A 21213-nucleotide genomic window follows, 5' to 3' on the forward strand; every position below is an offset into this window, starting at 1 on the left:
GAACCTGTTTCTCAACAGAGTTACTTTCTGAAAACAAGTTATGTGAGGTTGAATGCCAAAGCAGTTAATTTCTGCAGCCATCATTGTGGTTAATATTCCATGTTTGATATTGATAGTGAGGAGTGGCTGTTGGATTCCCGCTGATTTTCCTGACTTGGAGGTACAAACAGCATCAGAATCAGAATCAGAATCAGAAATACTTTAATAATCCCAGAAGGAAGTTACTGTTTCAATACAACCGCCATCAGGAGGAGACGATTTACTTCACTGCTTACACGGTGCCCACATGGCGCTGCCGTTAATGCAGTAAGAGAGCCAGAGCCAAGAGGGTTTGTGTGAATGTGCAGCTAACGACTCACTGAGGCCTTTATAAAAATGTATATGTCCCCCATATTGTTTTTAAAAATATCATCACACACATGTTTTCAGAAGGATTTTCATCCACACAAACTGGCACAAATACTGAGAATTGTTTTAAAACGCACCGGTGGCAGCATACCGTTAAGCTAAAACCTGCATCAGCCAATCAGAATCTTTCAAAACAACCATGTGGTCCCGTCGTTTTAGGATGAAGGCGTGGTGTAAACCAGCCCACCTCCAACCTCTGTTTCTTCTTTTGTGTTTTGGAGCAGCCAGGTTTGTAAAAATAAATAAGTAAGAAGCGTCTGAACCAACTAATCTTTCTAACCTTCCATGTAGGCTTTTACTTTGAAGACTCGACAGGAAGTGCTGTGTGGGTGCCAGGGTAACATCGGCTGGAAACAAACGATCAGAGAAGCTGTTGATGTTGTGGATTTGTCCAGTTTAACATTAGTTAGACGGATGTTGTAATCACTTAATCACAACAGCAATGCAGAAATCTGAACCTCTCTGACATTTTCCTCCACCGCATGTTTAAGTAAATTTTTTGTCGCAGATTGTGACCCTAAAACTCTGTCGTGCCAGTAGGACTAGACGATATTTAAATAAAAAAATATATATCGACCGATAGAAAAAAGGATCAATAAAAAGTTAAATAGAATAACAGTTTTCCTTCCTTATGCATTTTAGCCATGTAGGTTAATATTACATTATTACATCCTCCCAACCAATCACAACCCAGACCCAGGAACCAAGCTCCGCCCCCTCCAGACAGTTCAGAGAGCACGCGTTCTTTTTTCTTTTTTTAAGAACTTGTAGTTTTGGTAAAACGTTGTTTAAATAAAGGGTTGAGTTTGACTTCAGTGTGTCTGCATCTAGAAATAGGTTGCTAAGCAACAGCATAAAAGGGCCAGGGCTGCACTTAAAATATATGTTTTGAATTTGTTGATAATTATCAATATCGATCAATATGATTTCTATTTTATCGATATGCTTTATTTCGATATCGTCCAGCCCTACTTGCCAGGCACAAACACAGAGTTCTCTCAGATCTTTTTTTTTATAAATAATCGTTTTCAGTGGTGTCTCGTGTGGACGAGCGGCCAAAACGGATAAAAATGTATCCGTTTCCACATATATGTGTGGAAGGGCTTCAATGTGAAGGGATTTTAAAGACTTATATGTTAGCACCAGTAAAACAAAAAAATCCTCCTCAGAGGAAAATAACCTCAGTTTAAAATGGCTAGAGACCTGCTCTACGCTCGTTAGGGAAGTTTTGTTAATTGCTTTAACCCCTCCATGACCAGTCCTGGTCTGATAACACTGTTTTTTGTAGAAAGTACCACCCACATCCAGGATGCTTCGTACTTCACGTTGAGGGCTTCGTCCTCTGTGAAAGCTCAAATGATCGTTCTTCGACCGCGTCATCTGTTTGTCAGATACCCAGACACGCCCCCCGCTCCCTCCGCCTCATTCATCCAGGAGTCGGCACGCCTCCTGCCGTATCCACACTCCGTCAGGCTCTCCTCAGAGGGATGCCGGAGCTCACTCTGAGAGTCTGTCTGGCTCACAGGCTTCAGGCTGTATATGCTCAGGAAGTCTGTGGAGGAGTTCCCCGAGTCCTGCTCCTCTTCTGTGTCACCTTCATCGCAGGCGGCCATGGAGGCGAGGGTGACTGAGAACAAGTTGACGTCCCCAGAGAAGTCCTGAGTCTCTGAGCTAGTTTCCTCCTCCTGAGCCGCGGCTCCTACCTGGAGTCCGGAGAGATCCAGGTCACGGAGGAAGGAGACCTGCACACTTTCTGCTTTGGCCTCGTAATGGTCTGACGCCGCCCGCCATTGCTCCTCCTCCTCCTCCTCCTCCTCTGCAGGCGGCTTCTTCATGAAACAACCCGAATCCTTCGCGGCGTCCTCGCCGAGGCTCCCGCTGCCGTCAGCAGAGTCCTGGTGGGAGCCTCTGTCTGAAGAAAGCTCTGCGTTTCTGTTCACGTACAGCTTTGCCGCGTCGTCCTCTTCCTTCTCGTAACAGTCTTCGTCAGAGAAGGAGGGGACCCTCCTGGCGGAAGGAGGAGCCGCCACCGGGCAGCTCCTCTGTTTTTCTGTGTGGGAGAAGATGGTGAGCGGGTCCACGGCGGTGGAGTTTGGCATGAAGACGTGGTCCGGCCACTGAGCGACCTGAAGAGAGAGGAAGAGGAAATAAAACAAATGTAGAGCTTTATTTAGAAAGGAGAAGCAGCACAAAGGTTGAAAACAGAGAATTATGAGAGATTGTTAGCCAGTGTTGGATTATTATGGGATGTTAATGTTTCACAGGCCAGCTCACAGCCTCGCCTGGATAAGACGATCTTAGATAGACCTTAGGTAGACAATTATATAATATTTACCATTCCAAGACATGATTGATGCTGAGTTTTAATATTTCATCTTCTTTCAAAAGCATAATTAAAAGATTCTTTTCAATATATCTTAAGCCCTGCTGCTTAATTAGATTCATGTCGTGGAGAGAAGCATTAAATTCACGCCATTGACATGAGCATTTAAGATATTTATAAAAAAAACTGAATAATAATCATTTTTTATATATATATATATTTTTTAACATAAAGACAGATTAGTTTATTTAATTTTTTGTCATTTCCCCATCTTTCTCTCTACGGTAAGGAAATAAGAATTGAATTGAACTAAATTGTACGTGGCTGAAATATTAACTTAATATTTTACTTCAAAAGCAGTCTAACTATAAAAAAAATAACAATTTGGTGGCTGGAGGGCCAACATTGGCCCCCCTCCTGTAACAGTCCGGGAACAGTGACAGGTGAAAAAGTGTAAAATAAAAGCACTTCCTGTTCCCTTTACACTGCAAAAACGGAACTAAAAATAAGTAAAAATGTTCTTAAAATGTGTGTATTTGTCCTAGATTTGAGCAGGTAAATAAGATTATCTGACAATGGAATAAGTATTTTGACCCCTAAAATAAGATAATTAAATATTCTGCACTTGAAATAAGATGATGGAGATGAAGTGTTACTATTTTAAAAGCAGAAATCTTATTCTATTGGCAGATCATCTTATTTACCTGCTCAAATCAAGGAAAAATACTCTCATTTTAAGAACATTTTTACTTATTTTTAGGTCTGTTTTTGCAGTGTACCTTGCAAAACGGAAACTGTAGGTAAGTAAAATTGTCTTGAAATGAATGTAATTTTGCTTGATTTGAGCAGGTAAATAAGACTGTTTGCCAATGGAATGACATTTTTGCACTTAAAATAGGAACAACTCAACTCCATCATCTTATGTTAAGCACAGTTTATCTAATTATCTTAATTCAGAGTAAAACTATTTATTGCATTGGCAAATAATTCAAATCAGATTCTAATGCACCAAAGTCTGCATTTCAGTAAAAGTAAAAGTCGGCCTATTTACTATGAAATTAAAGCGAATGTAAAAAGTTTGCGTATTAAAAGACAAACATTTTTTTTGTCATACCGAACATTCAGTTAAACATTCAATTGTAAGATTTAAGATAAGATAAGATAGTCTTTATTGATCTCACAATGGAGAAATTCACTCGTCACATTGGCTCATACAAGGAGGTGCAAAGTAGGGAAGGTGCATTCAGTTATATACAGTGAATCTTCATATTTTAACTTCTCTTTAATACATTTACCTTAATAAAAAAAAATCTTTGATCTGCACCAGCCAACAGCGCTGGTCGGCCAGATCTTTCCTAAAATGCAGCTGGAGGGCCGCACAAAATCAGCACAGGGGCCACAAATGGCCCCCGGGGCCACAGTTTGGACACCCCTGATATAAGCAGATGAAGCTCTATCTCACCACGAGTGCTGTGGGCATCTCCTTCAGTTTGCACAGGAATCCGGTGTAGTAGAGGCTGATGAGCGCCATGGTCAGGACGATGAGGAGGAAAATCAACAGAGCCGTGACGAAGACTAAAACCAGCATTCCTGAGGACAGACGGGAGGATTTCTGTTAGACTGGAAATGCCGGATCTGTTCTCTGACGTCACAGCAGTGTTTGTCTAAATGTCACTCAGACTGGGAGGGTTCCATGTCACACTTTATTTCCACAGAAGGAGGTCATCTCACCATTTTCTGGTTCTGGGACGCTGGTGAAGGTGCAGTTCCACACGGACGGCCGGGTGTTCATGTTGGTACGGGTCTTGGTGTCCACCTGCACGCAGTACTCCACGCCCCTCTCCAGGTTGGTGAGATTAAAGCTCATCTCACCTGATATCAGCTCCTGACAGTAAAGGAGACACGTCTGCGTTACTGTAAATCCCCACATTTCCATCTGCAGCTGAAGGGTTCCGTCCAGAACTGGGCCAAAAGTTTCATCGACGACTCGCCACAGTTTCACATTATGCAGAGTGGTTAGAGTCCAGTAAATTTACCAAAAAGTAAAATTATAATCTGAACAAACCACATTTTCAACGCATTGTTGGCCAGACTGAAGCGCTTTCATCTCGTACCGTCTCCACAGCTGGAAAAGCGGTGAAACAATTCAGCTCAAATCACTCTATTTAAATACATAAAAGCTATAAAAGAGGGACAGGTGACCTTGAGATGTTTGGCCCTTTAGTCATGTTGGAATGGCCTAGTCCAAGGCGTCTGCAACACCTTCAGCTTTGGCTCTTAAAAGCTTGGTCAATGTTTCTAAATGTAAAGGTAATTTAAAATTGCAAGCTTTAGGATGCATTTAGTTCTGCAATATATGCATAACATCTCCAGAAAGAAAGAAACTAATGGTGTATAGAATATTTTACTATAAATAAATAATAATATATAATATAATTTTTTTATCAATAGGTTGCAGACGACTTGCTTTTTCATCATTTTGATGCCATTTGCTATAAAAATCAAATGTCCAGTTGAAGAAAATGCACTTAACCTAAATATAAAAATATCAATGGTTACATAATAAAAACTGTTGATCTTTAATTTAAAAAATGTAAACAAAATTCCCATAGTATACTATAAAAACAAGCTCTTGTTTCAAAGAGAGGTGTAACTTTTGTGGCTCTAAATCTTTTAGCTGGACTGAGGGCAGAAATGGCTCTACGGGTTGTAAAGGCTGCTGAGGCCTGGCCTAGTCAAAGTCCAGACCTCAATATAACTGAGAATCTGAGGTTAGACTTGAAGAACGCTGTTTACAAGCAAAAGCCTTCCACCATGAAGGAGGAATGGGCAGCAGAGTAAAGACTTAGGGACGCTGAAGTTTTCTGTTATTTTGTCCCGTTTGTTGTTTACTTCACCATAAAAAAAAAATGCATTTTACGAGGGTTTGAAGGTTTGTCCTGTAAATGAAACGATGTGATAGGGCTCGACGATATAGAAACAAAGCGTATTGATTAAATAGAAATCATATTGATCGATGTCGATAATTATCAACAAATTCAAAACATGGATTTTTAGATATAGACACACAAACCCTGAATTCAAACTCATTCCTTTATTCAACCAACTTTTTACCAAAACTGCAAGTTTTTTTAAAAAAACAACGCGTGAACTCTTTAAGGAGGCGGAGCTTGGTGACGGAGGTTCCTGGGTCTGCGTTGTGATTGGTTAGGAGGATGTAATGATGTAATATTAACCTACTTGGCTAGCTGTTATTCTATTGACCTTATTATTTACACTTTATTTCTATCATTGACGTCTATTGATCGATATATATTGTTATTGAATTATCGTCCAGTCTTACGGTGCAAAACCCTCAAACAATCCATTTTAATTCCAGGTTGTCCGACGACAAAACGTGAAACAATGCAGAAGTGGGGGTGAATACTTTTACAGGTGAGTACATGTCTTACATGGATCTTTCCATCTTTTCCCATCCTCCACAGCACGCTGAAGGTGGGTCGGTAAGTCTCCTGGATTTCTTCAGGCAGAGAAACGTTCACCTGTATGTACGTTCCACATCCGACCAATGAGAGCAGAGGAGGACCTATCACAGCTTTTTCACAGAGGGAAACTTCGTTAGACGTGTTTATCTCTAAAGTTTTGCATTACATCTATTAAAGATAAAAGCTGAAACAGTCTCCTGTGGTTTCAGCCCATAATGGATCCATAGTTCCAGTGAAATAAATCAATAAAGAGTTCAGCTATGTTTACATATGTTAGCTCAGAGGGATCATTAGGGCCTTTATGAGGCTCAGCGTTCCTTTTTAAATGTTGACTTACTGGAGGTTAACGGGTCAAAAGTGATGCTGCCAGAGCGAGGAGAAAGGGTGTGGTTGTAGGACGCCTGGACAGCCAGCTGGTAGACCTTCAAGGTGTCCAGTTTCAGCGTGAAGGACGTCAATGTTGTATTTCTGGGAAGCGGCTTCCGCTTTTTGCCCCCAACCCTGAAGAAAACAGAGACATTTCACCTCTGTGTAGCAGCATGTCTGAAGATGAGGCGCCACATTTTAATTAGAAACCAACAAGCAGGAACAATAGAACCGACATCTGAACTTAAATATCCTTCAGATTCAGTAGAAGTTGATCTTCCTTCCAGTTTTCCTTCCACCTTAACCTGAGAGGGACTTTACTTCAGCCAAACAACATTCAACAACAAAGTTAATAGATTTATTCCACTTTTCTTCTTTTTTTTTGCAAGTTGTAATTTAAAATAAATCTCTTGCACACTCAAATTGTGGTTTTTCTTGTTTATCTGACCTATGCAGCCCTCGGAAAATACGCTTTTTTCCCCTCCCCCTCAAACTGTGGGTAAAAAACGAACAGCAACTTCCTGTGCCGGCTCGCAGCCACAGCGACTGATTCTTTGAGACCAGCGCTGGTTGTGACGCACGAGATAAAGATATTTACTCTCTCCTGCTGAATGCTTTCCATGCAGAGCCCAAATAAAACGGCTCTGTAAAACCTAACCTCCCTTTGCACCATGGCTATGGACGCCTCAGAATCGTCCCTTTAACATCGCCACGTCAAAGTTATTACACTGGAAACTGTCATTTTGCTTGAGGCGAAGAAGGTGCACTACAGAAAGGGAACTAAAAGTATTATTATTTCATGAAATTAGTGTATTTATCCTTGATTTGAGCAGGCAAGTTTAAATGATCTGCCAATGGAATAAGATTTTTGCACTTAAAATAGGAACAACTCATCTCCATCATCTTATTTGAAGTGATGTATATCCAATTATCCTATTTTAGAGATAAAAATACTCATTCCATTGGCAGATAGTCTTATTTCCCTGGTCAAATCAAGGAAAAATACACTAATTTCAAGAAAGTTTTACTTACTTTTTGTTCCCTATTGCAGTGTGTCTGAGCGGGTGAGATGGGATTGCCTTTTTCATAAGCTTAAAAAATGTGTATCTTGGATAAAAGTATTGTATTGTTCCCCTTTAGCGGCTGTACAGACTAACAATAATTTGTCGCCTGTTTTTGAGCTTCGTCGTGGCTGAACCACTAACTTTTGATGTTAAAGGAACACATTGTGGGGAGGTCGAACATAAAGTTTCTCTTTATGCCGACGACACGCTTTTGTTTATTTCTAACCCTTCTAACAGCCTCCCTAAACTTTTAGATATACTTAAGGAATCTTTTCTGGATATTAAAAGGTGAATTTTGGGAAGAGCGAGGCGATGCCTGTAGGCAAGGGAACCGGGTAATTTTCATCTTTTTTAATCACCTTTCAAACTCAGCTATAACAGGTTTAAATATTTGGGTATTTGGATCACACGGAATCAAAAAGACTTGTATAAAACTAATTATCTTTCTATATTGTCTAAGATAAAAGAGGACTTTGGAAAATGGGAGTTCTTGCCTCTTTCGCTTGGTGGTAGAATAAATATTATTAAGATGAGTATATTTCCTAAATTTTTCTATCTTTTTCAGTGTCTTTGATTGAGTTGTCTTTTAACAATCTGAATAGTCAAACTTCTTCCTTCATCTGGAACAAAAAGCCACCAAGGCTGAAACAGTGTCTTACAAAGACGGTGGAGCGCAGGAGGCTTAGATGTTAAATGTCTTTGTTTTATTACTGGGCATCTAATGTAAGGCGTTATTATATTAAGCCAAAGATCATGATAATTTATTATCATGTGTAACACTGGAGAGGTTATCAGTGAAGCGATCCTCCCTGCTGTCTTTGTTGTGTGCCAGATTAGCTCAAACCCTCGTTAGTCACTCGCTGAAATCACGGTAACACCTCAGAAAGCATTTCAAACAGAATGAATTCTCCATTATCTCCGTTATAACGAGGCATTGAACAGACAGACAAAACTAGGAATGCAGGATCTTTTCTCTGACAATATCGTTAGTCCATTTGAATAGTTGGTGACGATCCCTCAGTGGGATTTCTGCAGGTATCTAAGACTGAGAAACTTTGTCGCTCTTTTGGATGACGGTTTTGATTTTAAACCAGATGACAAACGGGTTATAAGTGCTGTTTAAGAGCTGTTAAATAATTATAAGCTGGCCACATTGCAATCTCTTAGGAAAAGATGGTAGAGAGATCTAGGCCAACAGATTGCAAATGAGACTTGACATAAGATAATCAGAATTATTTTGCCTTATTTTGCATTAGGGCTAGGTATCATCTAGCCGATTCGATACGATTCTCGATACATAGCTCACGACATTCCAAAAAAGTTAAAAAACAAAACAACTGGACTCTTTTCCGAAGTTTGAAAAAGTCAAGTTGTTTTGTTGTTTAACTTTTTTGGAATGACCATGAGTCTTTATCAGCAATAGCTCACGATACGAAGAGATTCTCAATACAGTTCAGCTTGATTTGATTTGACTCCAATATCGATATCTATTACTTTCAAATTAATGCTCAAAGTAATTCAATCAACAAAAGCAGACACATATTATATTTATGTTCAATTTATTGAACACTGACATATTGACAGGAATATAAAGTGCATTTGGTTCAATGCATTAACGTTTCGCAGAAACCAAAAATGTGCCCAAACATCTGATTTTAGGGATGAAGGCGCTTTTAAACTCCTGTCGGCCGTTCAGCAAATTCGTCTCACTTACACTTCTTTGCTGTGAAACGCAATGGTGCGCAGTGATAACGCCCCCTAGGGGTTGGGAGGTTTATATCGATATTGAAAGCCAGAATATTGATATTAAATAGTTTTTTAAAATCATCAATATTAAACATCGGGTGGTTCAGTTCAAAGCACTTCCCCGTCTCCAGATTAAGCAAATAAAAAGAAAAAACTATTTTATTAATACTGCTGTAATTGTTGTTAAATACATTTTTTGTTCAGTCAATAGACCTTGATGTTTCTGAGTTTTAGGAGAGTCTCTGCTCCCCGCAGGAGGAGGGCAGGGCTTTAGTCTATATGTAAGAGAGATGCAAAACTTTGCTGCTGGTTGTTTTGTGAATGAGACAGAGCAAACGACGAGCAAGAAATCTGAAATAAAATCCATTCAAAGCGCATTAAAGCCTCAATGTCTTGATCTATTTGTGGTAATTTACTGTGAACCAGCTGACACAAAGTACTGTTTTATAAAATAGTTACCAAACAGTTCACCGGACACATAAGCATTGTGACGCATCAGAGGGGAGTTATCTGATTTGTTTCCTTGTGGAGATAAAACAAGGAGGAGGAAGCAGGTTTAAATCCTGAACTGGGACTTTGTGTTTTTTTTATTATTTCAAACACAAGTGTTTGTTGAAAGGGAGGTCTGGTTTATTAATGCAATGCTTAATTTCTCCCTGCAAATCAGTGGCCGAGATCCACAAATAAAGCAAAATAAAGCAGAGGAGTAGAAGAAAGTCTGGGTGTGGAAATGCATCAGGGATGCAGATGATTTATGCTACAGTTCCAAAGGGAATCGGGCCTTTGCTGACGTTTCATTTACTGGCGTTAGAAGGGATCCTCCACTCAATATAACTGAGGGAAATATCGGTTCTGATCATCTCAAATTCTGTGAAAACAACAAACGCTGAATCATTTGTGATGGGATCACGCCCGCTGACATTGGGGGACAAACGGGTCAGTGGTCCCAGGCCCAGGACAGGGGAGGGGGGGGGGGGGCAAAACTGACACTCTGGCCATTAAAATACAGGCAGAAGTAATTTTTCTGAAAATATTTGTGAAAAATATTTAATATTAGAGTAAACAAATATTTAGTTGAAGCTGCTGCAGTCAGCACGCACTCTGTCTGTCTGTGTCACGGCACTCTGCTGCTCCCCCTCCCCTCTGGTACATGGCTCAGAAGCGCCAGCCAATCAGCACGCAGGCTCAGCCCACTGAGCTCTCTGGTGTCTCTCACAAACAACAGCGCTGCGGATGATCAGACTCGGAGAGAGAGAGAAAACAGGAGCGGAAAAACATGAAGAGGGAAAGAAGTGCCGTTTGTCTCTATTTTAATACCGTAAATGAAATCAGGCTGTATGTTTTGTAAAAAGCCGGTTAAATTCACTGGAGACCCAGCTAATTTATCTAAGCACGTGAAAAACCATGAGCAAAAAAACGTGGAGCGACAGAAACAGAGAGAAACTTCTCTGATTACCCCAACAGACCCACAGACTGACGTCTCTGACTGAGGCGTTTCAGTCCTCCAGAGAACATCCAGGTAGATCAGAGTGATCATCTTCAGCAGCAGTTCATGTTAACTTTCAAAGTAGATATTATCTATCAGATGTTACTGTAGCCCACACAGAAAATGTAATTAAGACCTTTTAAGAACCCTGTACATATATCCTATTAAAAAGTGTTATTTAAGATAACATTAGCTAATCCTTTATTTATCCCACAACGAGGAAATTTATAGGATTAAAGCAACAGGCAGGTGCACACAACACAGACAAAATTACATAAGGATTGAAAGATATAAGAGGTGGATTAGGGGGGAAAAACACTATGAACATAACATTATTATTATTATTATTATTATTATTATCATCAATAATAATAATAATGTTATGTTATAAAAAAAAGGTTGTATTTTGGCTGCAGTGCTTGCTGTTCTTTTATGAAGAAAAGATCAACTAGTGCACTAAATTCAATAGATGGTTTGAAAATATCCAGTATAAAATACAGAGATTTCCAGGGCATGAAGTATACAGTTAAGTTGGTGTGTGTGTGTGTGTGTGTGTGTGTGTGTGTGGTGGCAGGTGTAAGGGGGGCAGAAAGACTGCGTTGTCCCGGGCCCTAGCAAAGCTGTATCCATCCATGGCATCCCTGGATGGGATGCCATGGGTGGCAGCTGTTACAGGCTGTAATCTGGGGCCTTCTGGGTTTTAGGAGGAAACTGGAGGCTCAGTGGAAACAATGAGCTCCAATACAAACACACCAGAACCAGGATCCTCCTCAGCGCGAGTCCAAACCTTTATTCTACATCTGCTTATCAACAGTAAAACCACAGAGTTAATCGAGCAGCCTGAGCGCTGAGAGGTAAAGGAACCAGCAGACGGACCCGGGGGAGGCAGCCAGGAGGAAGGTTCTGTGCTGCAGACGGGTCCGGAAGGAGGTACGGCCAGAGGAATGTCAGCGTGATGCATCTGAGCCGTTCCTTTCCATGCGGGTCTGATTAAACCACCCAAATTCATTTTAAAACGAGGTTTGGACGCACAAAAAAAAAAACACACACTAATATTTGGCTAAAGCTGCACCTCAACCACCTCCAGCATAACTAGATCTTCTTCTTCCTCACAGAAGCTAAACCTTAGCCTGATTTATCTAAAATAAAACCCCACAGGTGATCTCTGCAATCTAACTTTAGTAATATTCATTTTTAAGATTCCATGACGCAAGTTATTTAAATGCAACGTAAAAACAAAGGAATCCCAGGGGCATTTCTTCACGAAAGCTAATGCAGATATTTGATGAGTCGACCTGAAACCAAACCTCTGAAACTCCACGAGTGAACTGCAACCTTTCTCTGTTTTTAAATTAGATCATTGCTACAAAGGTGTTCTCCCAAGGTTCAAATGAATTCAAGTCCTCCTTCACCGTCCCAGAGACTTTTTGTTAGTCTCCCCACACATCTGGCAGCAAAAACAGCCCCACAGCATGACGCTGCCACCACCGTGCTGCAGCCGCTACACTCTTCTTAGCTGTGAATGCAACACCTTGGCTCTTTAAGCACGTTTCTCGTGTTTGTGGCCAAAAAGCTCATTTTTTTCCGTATCTAACAATAAAACGTATCTCCACAGAGCATTTGGCTAGTTCACGCGTGGAGCAGCATGCTTAAGCCCAGCTTGAAGGTACCGATGTTGGATCAGGAGCTTCTTTACTGATCTGAAAGCCATGGACCAGGCAGTGATGCTGCAGCATCATTTGAACCTCGGTGGTTCCTGGGATGTTTCTGATTCTCCAAAACAAATGTTTTTTTCATCTGCTGGGGACGATTTTGGGTCTACGTGGTTTAAATTCAGACACAACAAGATCCTCGTTTGATTATTCGATTGTTTTAAGGAAGCACGAAAACATCTAGGGAACTGATTCTACTCCAACGCGTGAAAATCAAAACCGGCTGCAAAATTTAATGATCAAAACTCTGATATTTGCTTTTTTTATATTTCAATTTAGCTCCAGCTAAGACTGGATCCAGGAGTTATTTTCATAACAGGGCAGAAAGTCATTAAATATCGGTAAAAACTGTGCAGAATAATCAAAGTTTTCAGAAAGCTCATCCAGATCAATTACATTCGTTTTAAAAATGCCAAGTTCATCACGGTTTCCATGTAAAAATGATTCATATGCCACCGTTTCGATGAATGCAGCCAGAGCACCTAAATGCGAGGCCTCATCAGCGCAGAGGCCCGGACTGAAACTAAAGGACCGGCGTGCAAAAACAACCCGAAACCCCATCCAGGTGCTTTTTCCGAACGCGCTGAGCCTCTGTGTGGCGGCAGCAGCTGGGCGAGGCGCTGCAGGGGTGGAAACGTGTCTCGCTGCAGGACAGACGCTTCAGAGGGAGACAGAAACTACCCGCAGATGTGTCAGATGTTCCATCAAAGGGGCCCGAGTCAAACCGCATGTTGACAGATCGACTGCTCTGAGTGAAAACGTGACCGTATTAAAGGTCGCAGCTGATCCTGGAGAAACTGCCAGACGTTAAAGACGCACACAGACAGCGGCGTTATCACGCTGCAGGACGGCGGGAATATTGTTCATGTTCTGTTCATGTTCTTAAAGGGCCGACGTGTGTAACAGGGGTGTGATCTGTGGTCGTCCTGGAGGCCTGACGGGTTAAACTGCAAACCACAGAGTGAAATACGACAGCGTTAAGTCAAGCAGGAACAGCTGCTGTGTGCCAATCCTCGCCTCTCACTTCTCCATTCTCCTAAAAAAAACAACCAAAAACAACAAAATGTCCTGCAGGTTTAATTTAAAACATCATGTGGTAACTGGGATCTTCAGTCTGAGGTTTGATAGAAATCTCTGCACACGTGTTGAGCAAAGGAACGAGGCGGTGCAGAAAGGTTTGTGGTGGTGCTATCAGATGAAGCTGCAGAGATTAAAACCTGTTCTCTGGCTTTATCTGATGATGATATTCAGCCTTTTACAGCTGAGCTTCTGACATATACAGGAACTAATTCCCAGCTGCAGCACCTCCACCATAAACTCAGGAGAACGCGGTGCATTTAACAACAATCTTGGCTTCAGAAGATCCAACTGAAGCAGAAGTGGAGGCTCTATTTTCTTCTTCTTTCTCACATCTAGACGATATTTTGTAGATGCACACTCAACCCCACACAGTCCAAAACGCTTTCAGGTTCTCGAATTATGCCGTTTCTGGACTGGGCGTAGAACAAGGAGACAAATCTGTTTTCCTCTGGTTTAGGGCTGCAAAGAGGATTATTAACGAAATGTAATTTAACGACTTATTAGTGCAGTTTGTGCTTAGTGGTTGGGCTAAGGCAAAGGTCAGAGGTCAGGGTTATCGCATGGACTGATAGGCATTAGGAGAGCCAAACTCAAATCCACGGCAGCCAAAACTAAAAATAAATTGAGGCTCAGCCTTGATATTTATTTTGCAAAAAATGTCTCCAGTCTAGGAAGTCTAGCTTTAGTGCAGCAGACAGAGTTTAGGAACCAGAACAGGACGGAGAACGGTGGAGCCTGCAGGCGGACACTTTCCGATCCAGGAGGGAAACTCAGGAGACACCAAAAGGTACGAAATACCTGCCGAATGGTTTCTGCAACTAACCTCTAATCTTCAAAGTGAACTGATGAAAAATAAAAAAAAGGTAGTCAAATAAAAACAAAAATACACGTCGCCCGAAACAAAAAAATTCTTTAGGACTGAGAGAGCGCTTTAATCGCCTCTCTGGTTTCCACCCTGCCTGTAGCTGTGATGGTGAACGATGCACGGATGCTAACGATGGGACGCACACTCAGTGGAGATTCCTGTTCAGCATTTATAGCATGCAGCACATCTGAAGGGCTGCAGGCAGAAGAACAGGAAGCAGCAGGTAGACCCAGTCCTGCAGCACAAGCCCCACAACCTGCTGCCACTTAGAGACTTAAAACTAACTAACATTCTGCACGTTTTGCAAAGTTCAGAGAAACTTTTTCAAAATAAACCAATTTCTCATCTGTTAAAAAGGAATCTTCTATTATCATTAAAGCATGAAAACAAAGAGAGAACTTGAAGGTGGGTCGTTTTAAGGTTAGGACGGAGTAATGTTCCCAAACCACTTCCTTTAAGGATTTTAAGGAAGTGAGAAAACGTTCCACGTCTCCTCACAGCATCACAAACCATAGAAACGTTTTATTTTTATTATTATTTAAGCCTTTTAACAGGCAGGAAATGTGTGGCATGAAGCATCAGAGCTGCTTCTATGTGTCACAGCAGCTCAGGCTTCAGTGAGGCTCTCAGAGAAAGAGGAAATCTGTCTGTTCGTGAATAAAAAAAAAAAAAAGATGTTTACAGCGGTGGAAATTCCCTCAGAAAGACGGGGAGGGGGACTCCTCCAGAAAAATACCAGCTGGCCAAAGCCTCATTTTGAGGTTTACTTCTGTTTCTGTGGAACCGCGACGTGTTCCAGACACAAACATTTAATTAAGCTTTAACTTGATGCTCTGGGAGGAAATCAGTCAGCACTCTGCTGCTTCCTGTGACAGAGCTTTGGACATTTATGTCTATAAAAAAAGACAATTTGCTGTGGGAAAAAATCTTTTGAATCAGCGAAGGTCACGTTTAACGAGATGGGAAAACATGACTAACTGAGCAAGGACTGTAACTTCCTGCAGTTTTCCTGTTAAACCACAACACTGCCAACACACAACATAACCAAATAATCCTTCAATAAATAAAGTCATACATTTAAATAAATCTGCAGTGCTCATTAGAAATTTATACAAATGATTTTAACCATGCATTTGGCTTTCCTATGCAGCTGCTTGGAGTTTAAACAACAAGGTTTGGTGCAGAAACCTGAATTTATAGTGAATTTTCTCTTCTCTACACAGGGTAGATATTAATTAAATTATACAAACACTTATATGTGGATAAATCAAGCTGCACAGAAGCTTTGTTTCCTCCAGAACCAGCTCAGCCAGCGGTTCTGGTGTATTAAAAACGGGACACGACTGGGAACGGATCCAGAGTCCAAAACGTTCAGGATTTGTCCAGAACTGTGCAGATCTGCTCGGGTGTATGCACACTTTTGAGCCCGCGGGTCTAAATTTGACAGAAATCCTGCAATGAACTCAGAGATAGTTTGAAACGCGGTCGCTGCACCGTGAGAACAGAACCGTTCTGGTGCGTCCTGCAGATGGTGACGGGATGGAAAGTTCTGCTGGGTCAGCGCCATCCGGCCCGTTTAGGCTCACTGGACTTCTATTTTCAATAACATTTTATATAACGCCAATTCATGAAAACATGTCATTTTAAGGCACTTTACAAAATCAAAATTTAGATTGTACAGATATTTACTACAGAACATACAAAAACAATTTCTAAAATTTTTACACCAATTATCTTCATATTTTCTAATTTTTTCTCTTAAAATCTTTTATTATCTATTTATATTGTGTTTATTTTTCTGTTTCCAGTATTTTGATCTTAATGAACTTATTCTCTCTGTGCCGACGACTTTCATGCAAACTGTTAAATTAACGGACTAATAACAGTCACTGGCGCTTCTATCATTTTGTGATATAATTTAAACTGTAAAGTATTTTTCCCTTTCTTTTCAGAGATAAAGTAAATGAACCTGTAGCGTTAAAACCAGCGAACCAGTGTGTTTGTTTCCTAAACATGAATCGGATGCAGGCAGGATGATGACAATCTAACCGACTTCCACAGCAACAACAAAAAGCACCTGAGATCTTTTACACTAAAAGTCTGATTTCTTCACATAATCTCCAGATGTTCCTTCACAACGGATACACAAGGTGTTTCACCGCAGACGCAGACTCTGTATTTTTTTTTTTTAAAATAAATCCTAAATTGCCTTATTTTGTCACAACTTGTAAAGAAAAGACAATTTTTTAAAAAGTTTTTGACGTTCTTGAAGAAACTGGGGGACATTCTAAAACGCTTAACGTGAAAAAGCTTAACGTGGCTTAAGGTAGGAAAACAACGAGGAATCATCACCAAATTTCGCATGGCCATATCTTGTCATGAAGACTTAAGCCTGTCAAAAATAAAAAAATAACCGAAATCCAACGATTATAGAAGATATCTCACATTAACGTTTTCTTCTTCATTGGCGCCAATGGCGAGAAAAAGGCTTAACGTGGTTTAATGTACTTAAACAACGCTCAGTGATCACCAAATTTCTCTTTCATTTTGCTCCTAATAAGCACATAAAACTGTCAAAATGTCAAACCCAAAATCCAATTATTATGGACGTTATCTAACATTAGCGTTTCTGCTTTCATATAGCCAGCCTCTATGGCTATGAAATACTTGATGTCATATAACGTCCATAATAATTGGACTTTGGGTTCGATTTTTTAAAAGTTTTAAGTGGTTATGATAAGCAATCATAACCACTTAAGTGGTTATGATCACTGAGCATTGTTTAAGTAGGCTACATTAAACCACGTTAAGCCTTTTTATCGCCATAGGCGCCAATAAAGAAGAAAACGTTAATATGAGATATCTTCTATAATCGTTGGATTTCGGTTATTTTTTTATTTTTGACAGGCTTAAGTCTTCATGACAAGATATGGCCATGCGAAATTTGGTGATGATTCCTCGTTGTTTTCCTACCTTAAGCCACGTTAAGCTTTTTCACGTTAAGCGTTTTAGAATGTCCCAGAAACTGGCTTTGAGAAACGGGGCGAGGAAGCGTCCTCAGAGAGCCTGAGAAGCTGCTGATCCAGATGTTAGAGGACAGCAGGAACATCTGGACCAGCAGGAGGACAGATGTTTGGAGGAGAAAGTACCACTTGTAGATGATGAACTGCGTCCCCGGAGGGCTGCCGGGCCCCGGCTCCCAGTGGAGGACATGGTGGAGGTTCAGAGAGCTGACCCGAAGCTTGACCGGAGCAGGAAGGGACGCAGGAGCTGGAGACAGGTAGGGGACACGTGATCAGGACAGGTAGAGACACCGAGCTGGGTGAAGGCGGGTTCCTTACCTGCACGGAGCTGAAGCAGCAGGTAAACAGCGACAAGAAGCGTTTTCATCCTTCAGCGCGCGGACAGCGGCGGAGACATGATCCGCGAACACGGCCAGGTGATCAGAAAGTCTGACGTCACCGATCAGACCGTCACCTGGAGGGGAAGCGACGGAGCGCACCTTAGCAATAATAATAATAAAATCAGCTGCGAATAAAAATCCGCAGCTGATTTCCTCCGGAGGACTCCGCTGTCCCAAAGTCCAACGGCACCGGGGACATGGAGCTGTCCACCCGACCGGAACCGATCCTGACCGGAATATCTCCCCAAAGCGGGACCGATCCACGGAGGTGACGTGTTCCCACGGGCTGAGAGCTCAACGCCGAGAAAGAAAAACGAAAAAAGATCCCAAAAAACACGAAGAGCTCTTCCTGACTGACTGAACCCTGCCCCCAGAGCGGCTTTCCTCCAGCCCTTCAAAATAAAAGCTCATTTCAACATGAAAGTTTATACTGACCTTTATCCACCATTTTATGTCGTTAAAGTTCATTTTCACCACAGCTAGGTTGATTTTATTGGGTTGGTGTATTTTGCAGGTTTATTTCTGCACAGGAATAGAAAACTGCACAGTGATTTTGGCAAATAAGGGCAACAATAATGTATTAATTGATGTTTTTATTATTATTACCAATTATTGTTTTTACCTGGACAGTGTCCTTGAGTGTTTTGAAAGGCGCTTGAAATAAAATGTATTATTATTATTATTATTATTATTATTATTATTATTATTATTATTATGATAAGTTCATTGGGGCACAACAACTCAACATCTATTAGCAGAAACAATTTTTTTTGTGGTGCAACCCGACATTGATCAATGTTAAATTAAACAGATGCATTAGCATTCACACGCTAGCATTTTTTATAACCTAAATGAAACATTATAAATATTATTCATATTGTTCATTTATTGAATATTTATAGAGTGATTGATTCATATCAATCATTTAATGAGCCAGCAGGGACGACCAACACTAGATTAATGTTTGCTTTTAGTTTCCATTTTCCTTAAAATTTCCTACATTTTATTCCAACTGTTCTTTTAGTTGTTTTTATTTTCCATCGTTTTAATCATGTAAAGCACTTTGCGTTGTCCTTGAACTGAAATGTGCTACAAATAAATTTGCCTTGATGGTCGCAGACTATCCGGCAGAATGTAAATAGTGTACATTTCCAGTGTTCTGATTGGACGATCCGAGCTTGGGGCCGTGGGATTTGTGCCCCACTATGTCTGCTGAGAGCGTACTGGGCATGCTCAGTGCGATTTCAGATGTTCATTATTTAAACAAACCGGCCCCAATATCAAGGCCCCTCAGGAGAATTTAGCTACTGAGCTTATCAGTTTTCTGACAGACATATATATATATATATATATATATATATATATAGACACAAATGTTTATAACATAATTTTATTGCTAAGGGAAACAGTCTTTTTTACAATATTACACTATAAAAAATTAGCATTTCCAGGCTGATTATTGTGAACATAGAGCTCTACAGCGACATCTGGTGGAGCCCCACTGGCCCCAAATGCAGAGACACCACAGGTAAAAATTTTGTTTTTTACAGTGTTACCATTTGATTTATAATAATAATGCCAATGGTGAGAAGACATTTTTTTTAATTATGCCACAAATTATGTACTTTTCTGTCTTCATTTTTTCCACAAAAAAGGACCATTACGATAAGGAAAATACATATATTTACTTTCTGTGAAGATTAGATGTTTTTCTTTGCTCTAAAACCAAAAGGAAGAATCACAGGATTGTAAAATGCCTGAAAAAAACTCTGATTATATAGAAGCTTCATAGGATTAAGACCTGCAGGATTTAAGTATAAAAGATATGAAAATAAATTAACAAAAATAATAATAAAAAAATAATACTGCAACAAAAATTGGATGAAAATCAACATAATATTGAAGAAAATTAAAATATCCTAAACACTGCACAAATGATTAAGCGTTTCCAAACTATATGTCATTGATAACGATACAAAAACATGAATGAGATAGATAACAGTTTTAATCATTTTTGTACATGTTGGACCAGCTTTATCCAAACAGATGCCTGATCCTCTCAATGCTGCGTTAAACTTAAAACCATTAACACATATGAATAATTTGTCATTTCAAACTGATTCACTCCCACATACAATGAGGCAAAAATGATACCACTATACAAAAAAAATCCCCCGCTGCATTTTCTCTGCCATTCAGTATTCTCGCCTTATTTGGGTTACTGTGGAGAGATCTGGGGAAAACCACGCTGCTGTCATTAACAACATAAACAACTGCCTGCGTCCTCACTAAGACTAAGAACGTAGAGAACATGGACCCGGTTCTGAAGTCCTCACTAAGACTAAGAACGTAGAGAACATGGACCCGGTTCTGAAGTCCTCACTAAGACTAAGAACGTAGAGAACATGGACCCGGTTCTGAAGTCCTCACTAAGACTAAGAACGTAGAGAACATGGACCCGGTTCTGAAGTCCTCACTAAGACTAAGAACGTAGAGAACATGGACCCGGTTCTGAAGTCCTCACTAAGACTAAGAACGTAGAGAACATGGACCCGGTTCTGAAGTCCTCACTAAGACTAAGAACGTAGAGAACATGGACCCGGTTCTGAAGTCCTCACTAAGACTAAGAACGTAGAGAACATGGACCCGGTTCTGAAGTCCTCACTAAGACTAAGAACGTAGAGAACATGGACCCGGTTCTGAAGTCCTCACTAAGACTAAGAACGTAGAGAACATGGACCCGGTTCTGAAGTCCTTCCACTAAGACTAAGAACGTAGAGAACATGGACCCGGTTCTGAAGTCCTCACTAAGACTAAGAACGTAGAGAACATGGACCCGGTTCTGAAGTCCTCACTAAGACTAAGAACGTAGAGAACATGGACCCGGTTCTGAAGTCCTCACTAAGACTAAGAACGTAGAGAACATGGACCCGGTTCTGAAGTCCTCACTAAGACTAAGAACGTAGAGAACATGGACCCGGTTCTGAAGTCCTCACTAAGACTAAGAACGTAGAGAACATGGACCCGGTTCTGAATTAGCACCTAAATACGTCACAGACTTGTTATCAGGGCATCAACCCTCCAGACCACTCAGGTCTTCTGGCCTCAGCCTTCTCTGCAGAACCAGAACCAGAACCAGACATGGAGAAGCAGCATTTAGTTCCTATGCTCCACTGATCTGGAACAAACTCCCAGAAAACTGGAAAAGTGCTAAAAGCCTGAGTTCCTTTAAATCAAGATAAAAACACATTTGTTTAGGATTTTAACTGTTCTAG

General features: G+C 40.7%; 1 protein-coding gene across 1 annotated transcript; it reads right to left on the reverse strand.

Annotated features, from left to right (window-relative positions):
* Window positions 1–1116: 1116 nt before the first annotated feature.
* LOC105922567 (interferon alpha/beta receptor 1a) lies at window positions 1117–18344 on the reverse strand. Its single transcript, XM_021314126.2, has 7 exons — window positions 17877–18344; window positions 17685–17805; window positions 6554–6717; window positions 6184–6326; window positions 4463–4616; window positions 4194–4321; window positions 1117–2534 (listed from the first exon to the last, which is right to left on the reverse strand). Exons 1-7 carry the CDS (start codon window positions 17923–17925, stop codon window positions 1785–1787), a joined length of 1509 nt encoding a protein of 502 aa, XP_021169801.2. The 5' UTR covers window positions 17926–18344; the 3' UTR covers window positions 1117–1784.
* Between the last annotated feature and the right edge of the window lie 2869 nt (window positions 18345–21213).

Source organism: Fundulus heteroclitus, unplaced genomic scaffold, assembly GCF_011125445.2.
Source record: "Fundulus heteroclitus isolate FHET01 unplaced genomic scaffold, MU-UCD_Fhet_4.1 scaffold_53, whole genome shotgun sequence".
Taxonomy (NCBI): Eukaryota; Metazoa; Chordata; class Actinopteri; order Cyprinodontiformes; family Fundulidae; genus Fundulus; species Fundulus heteroclitus.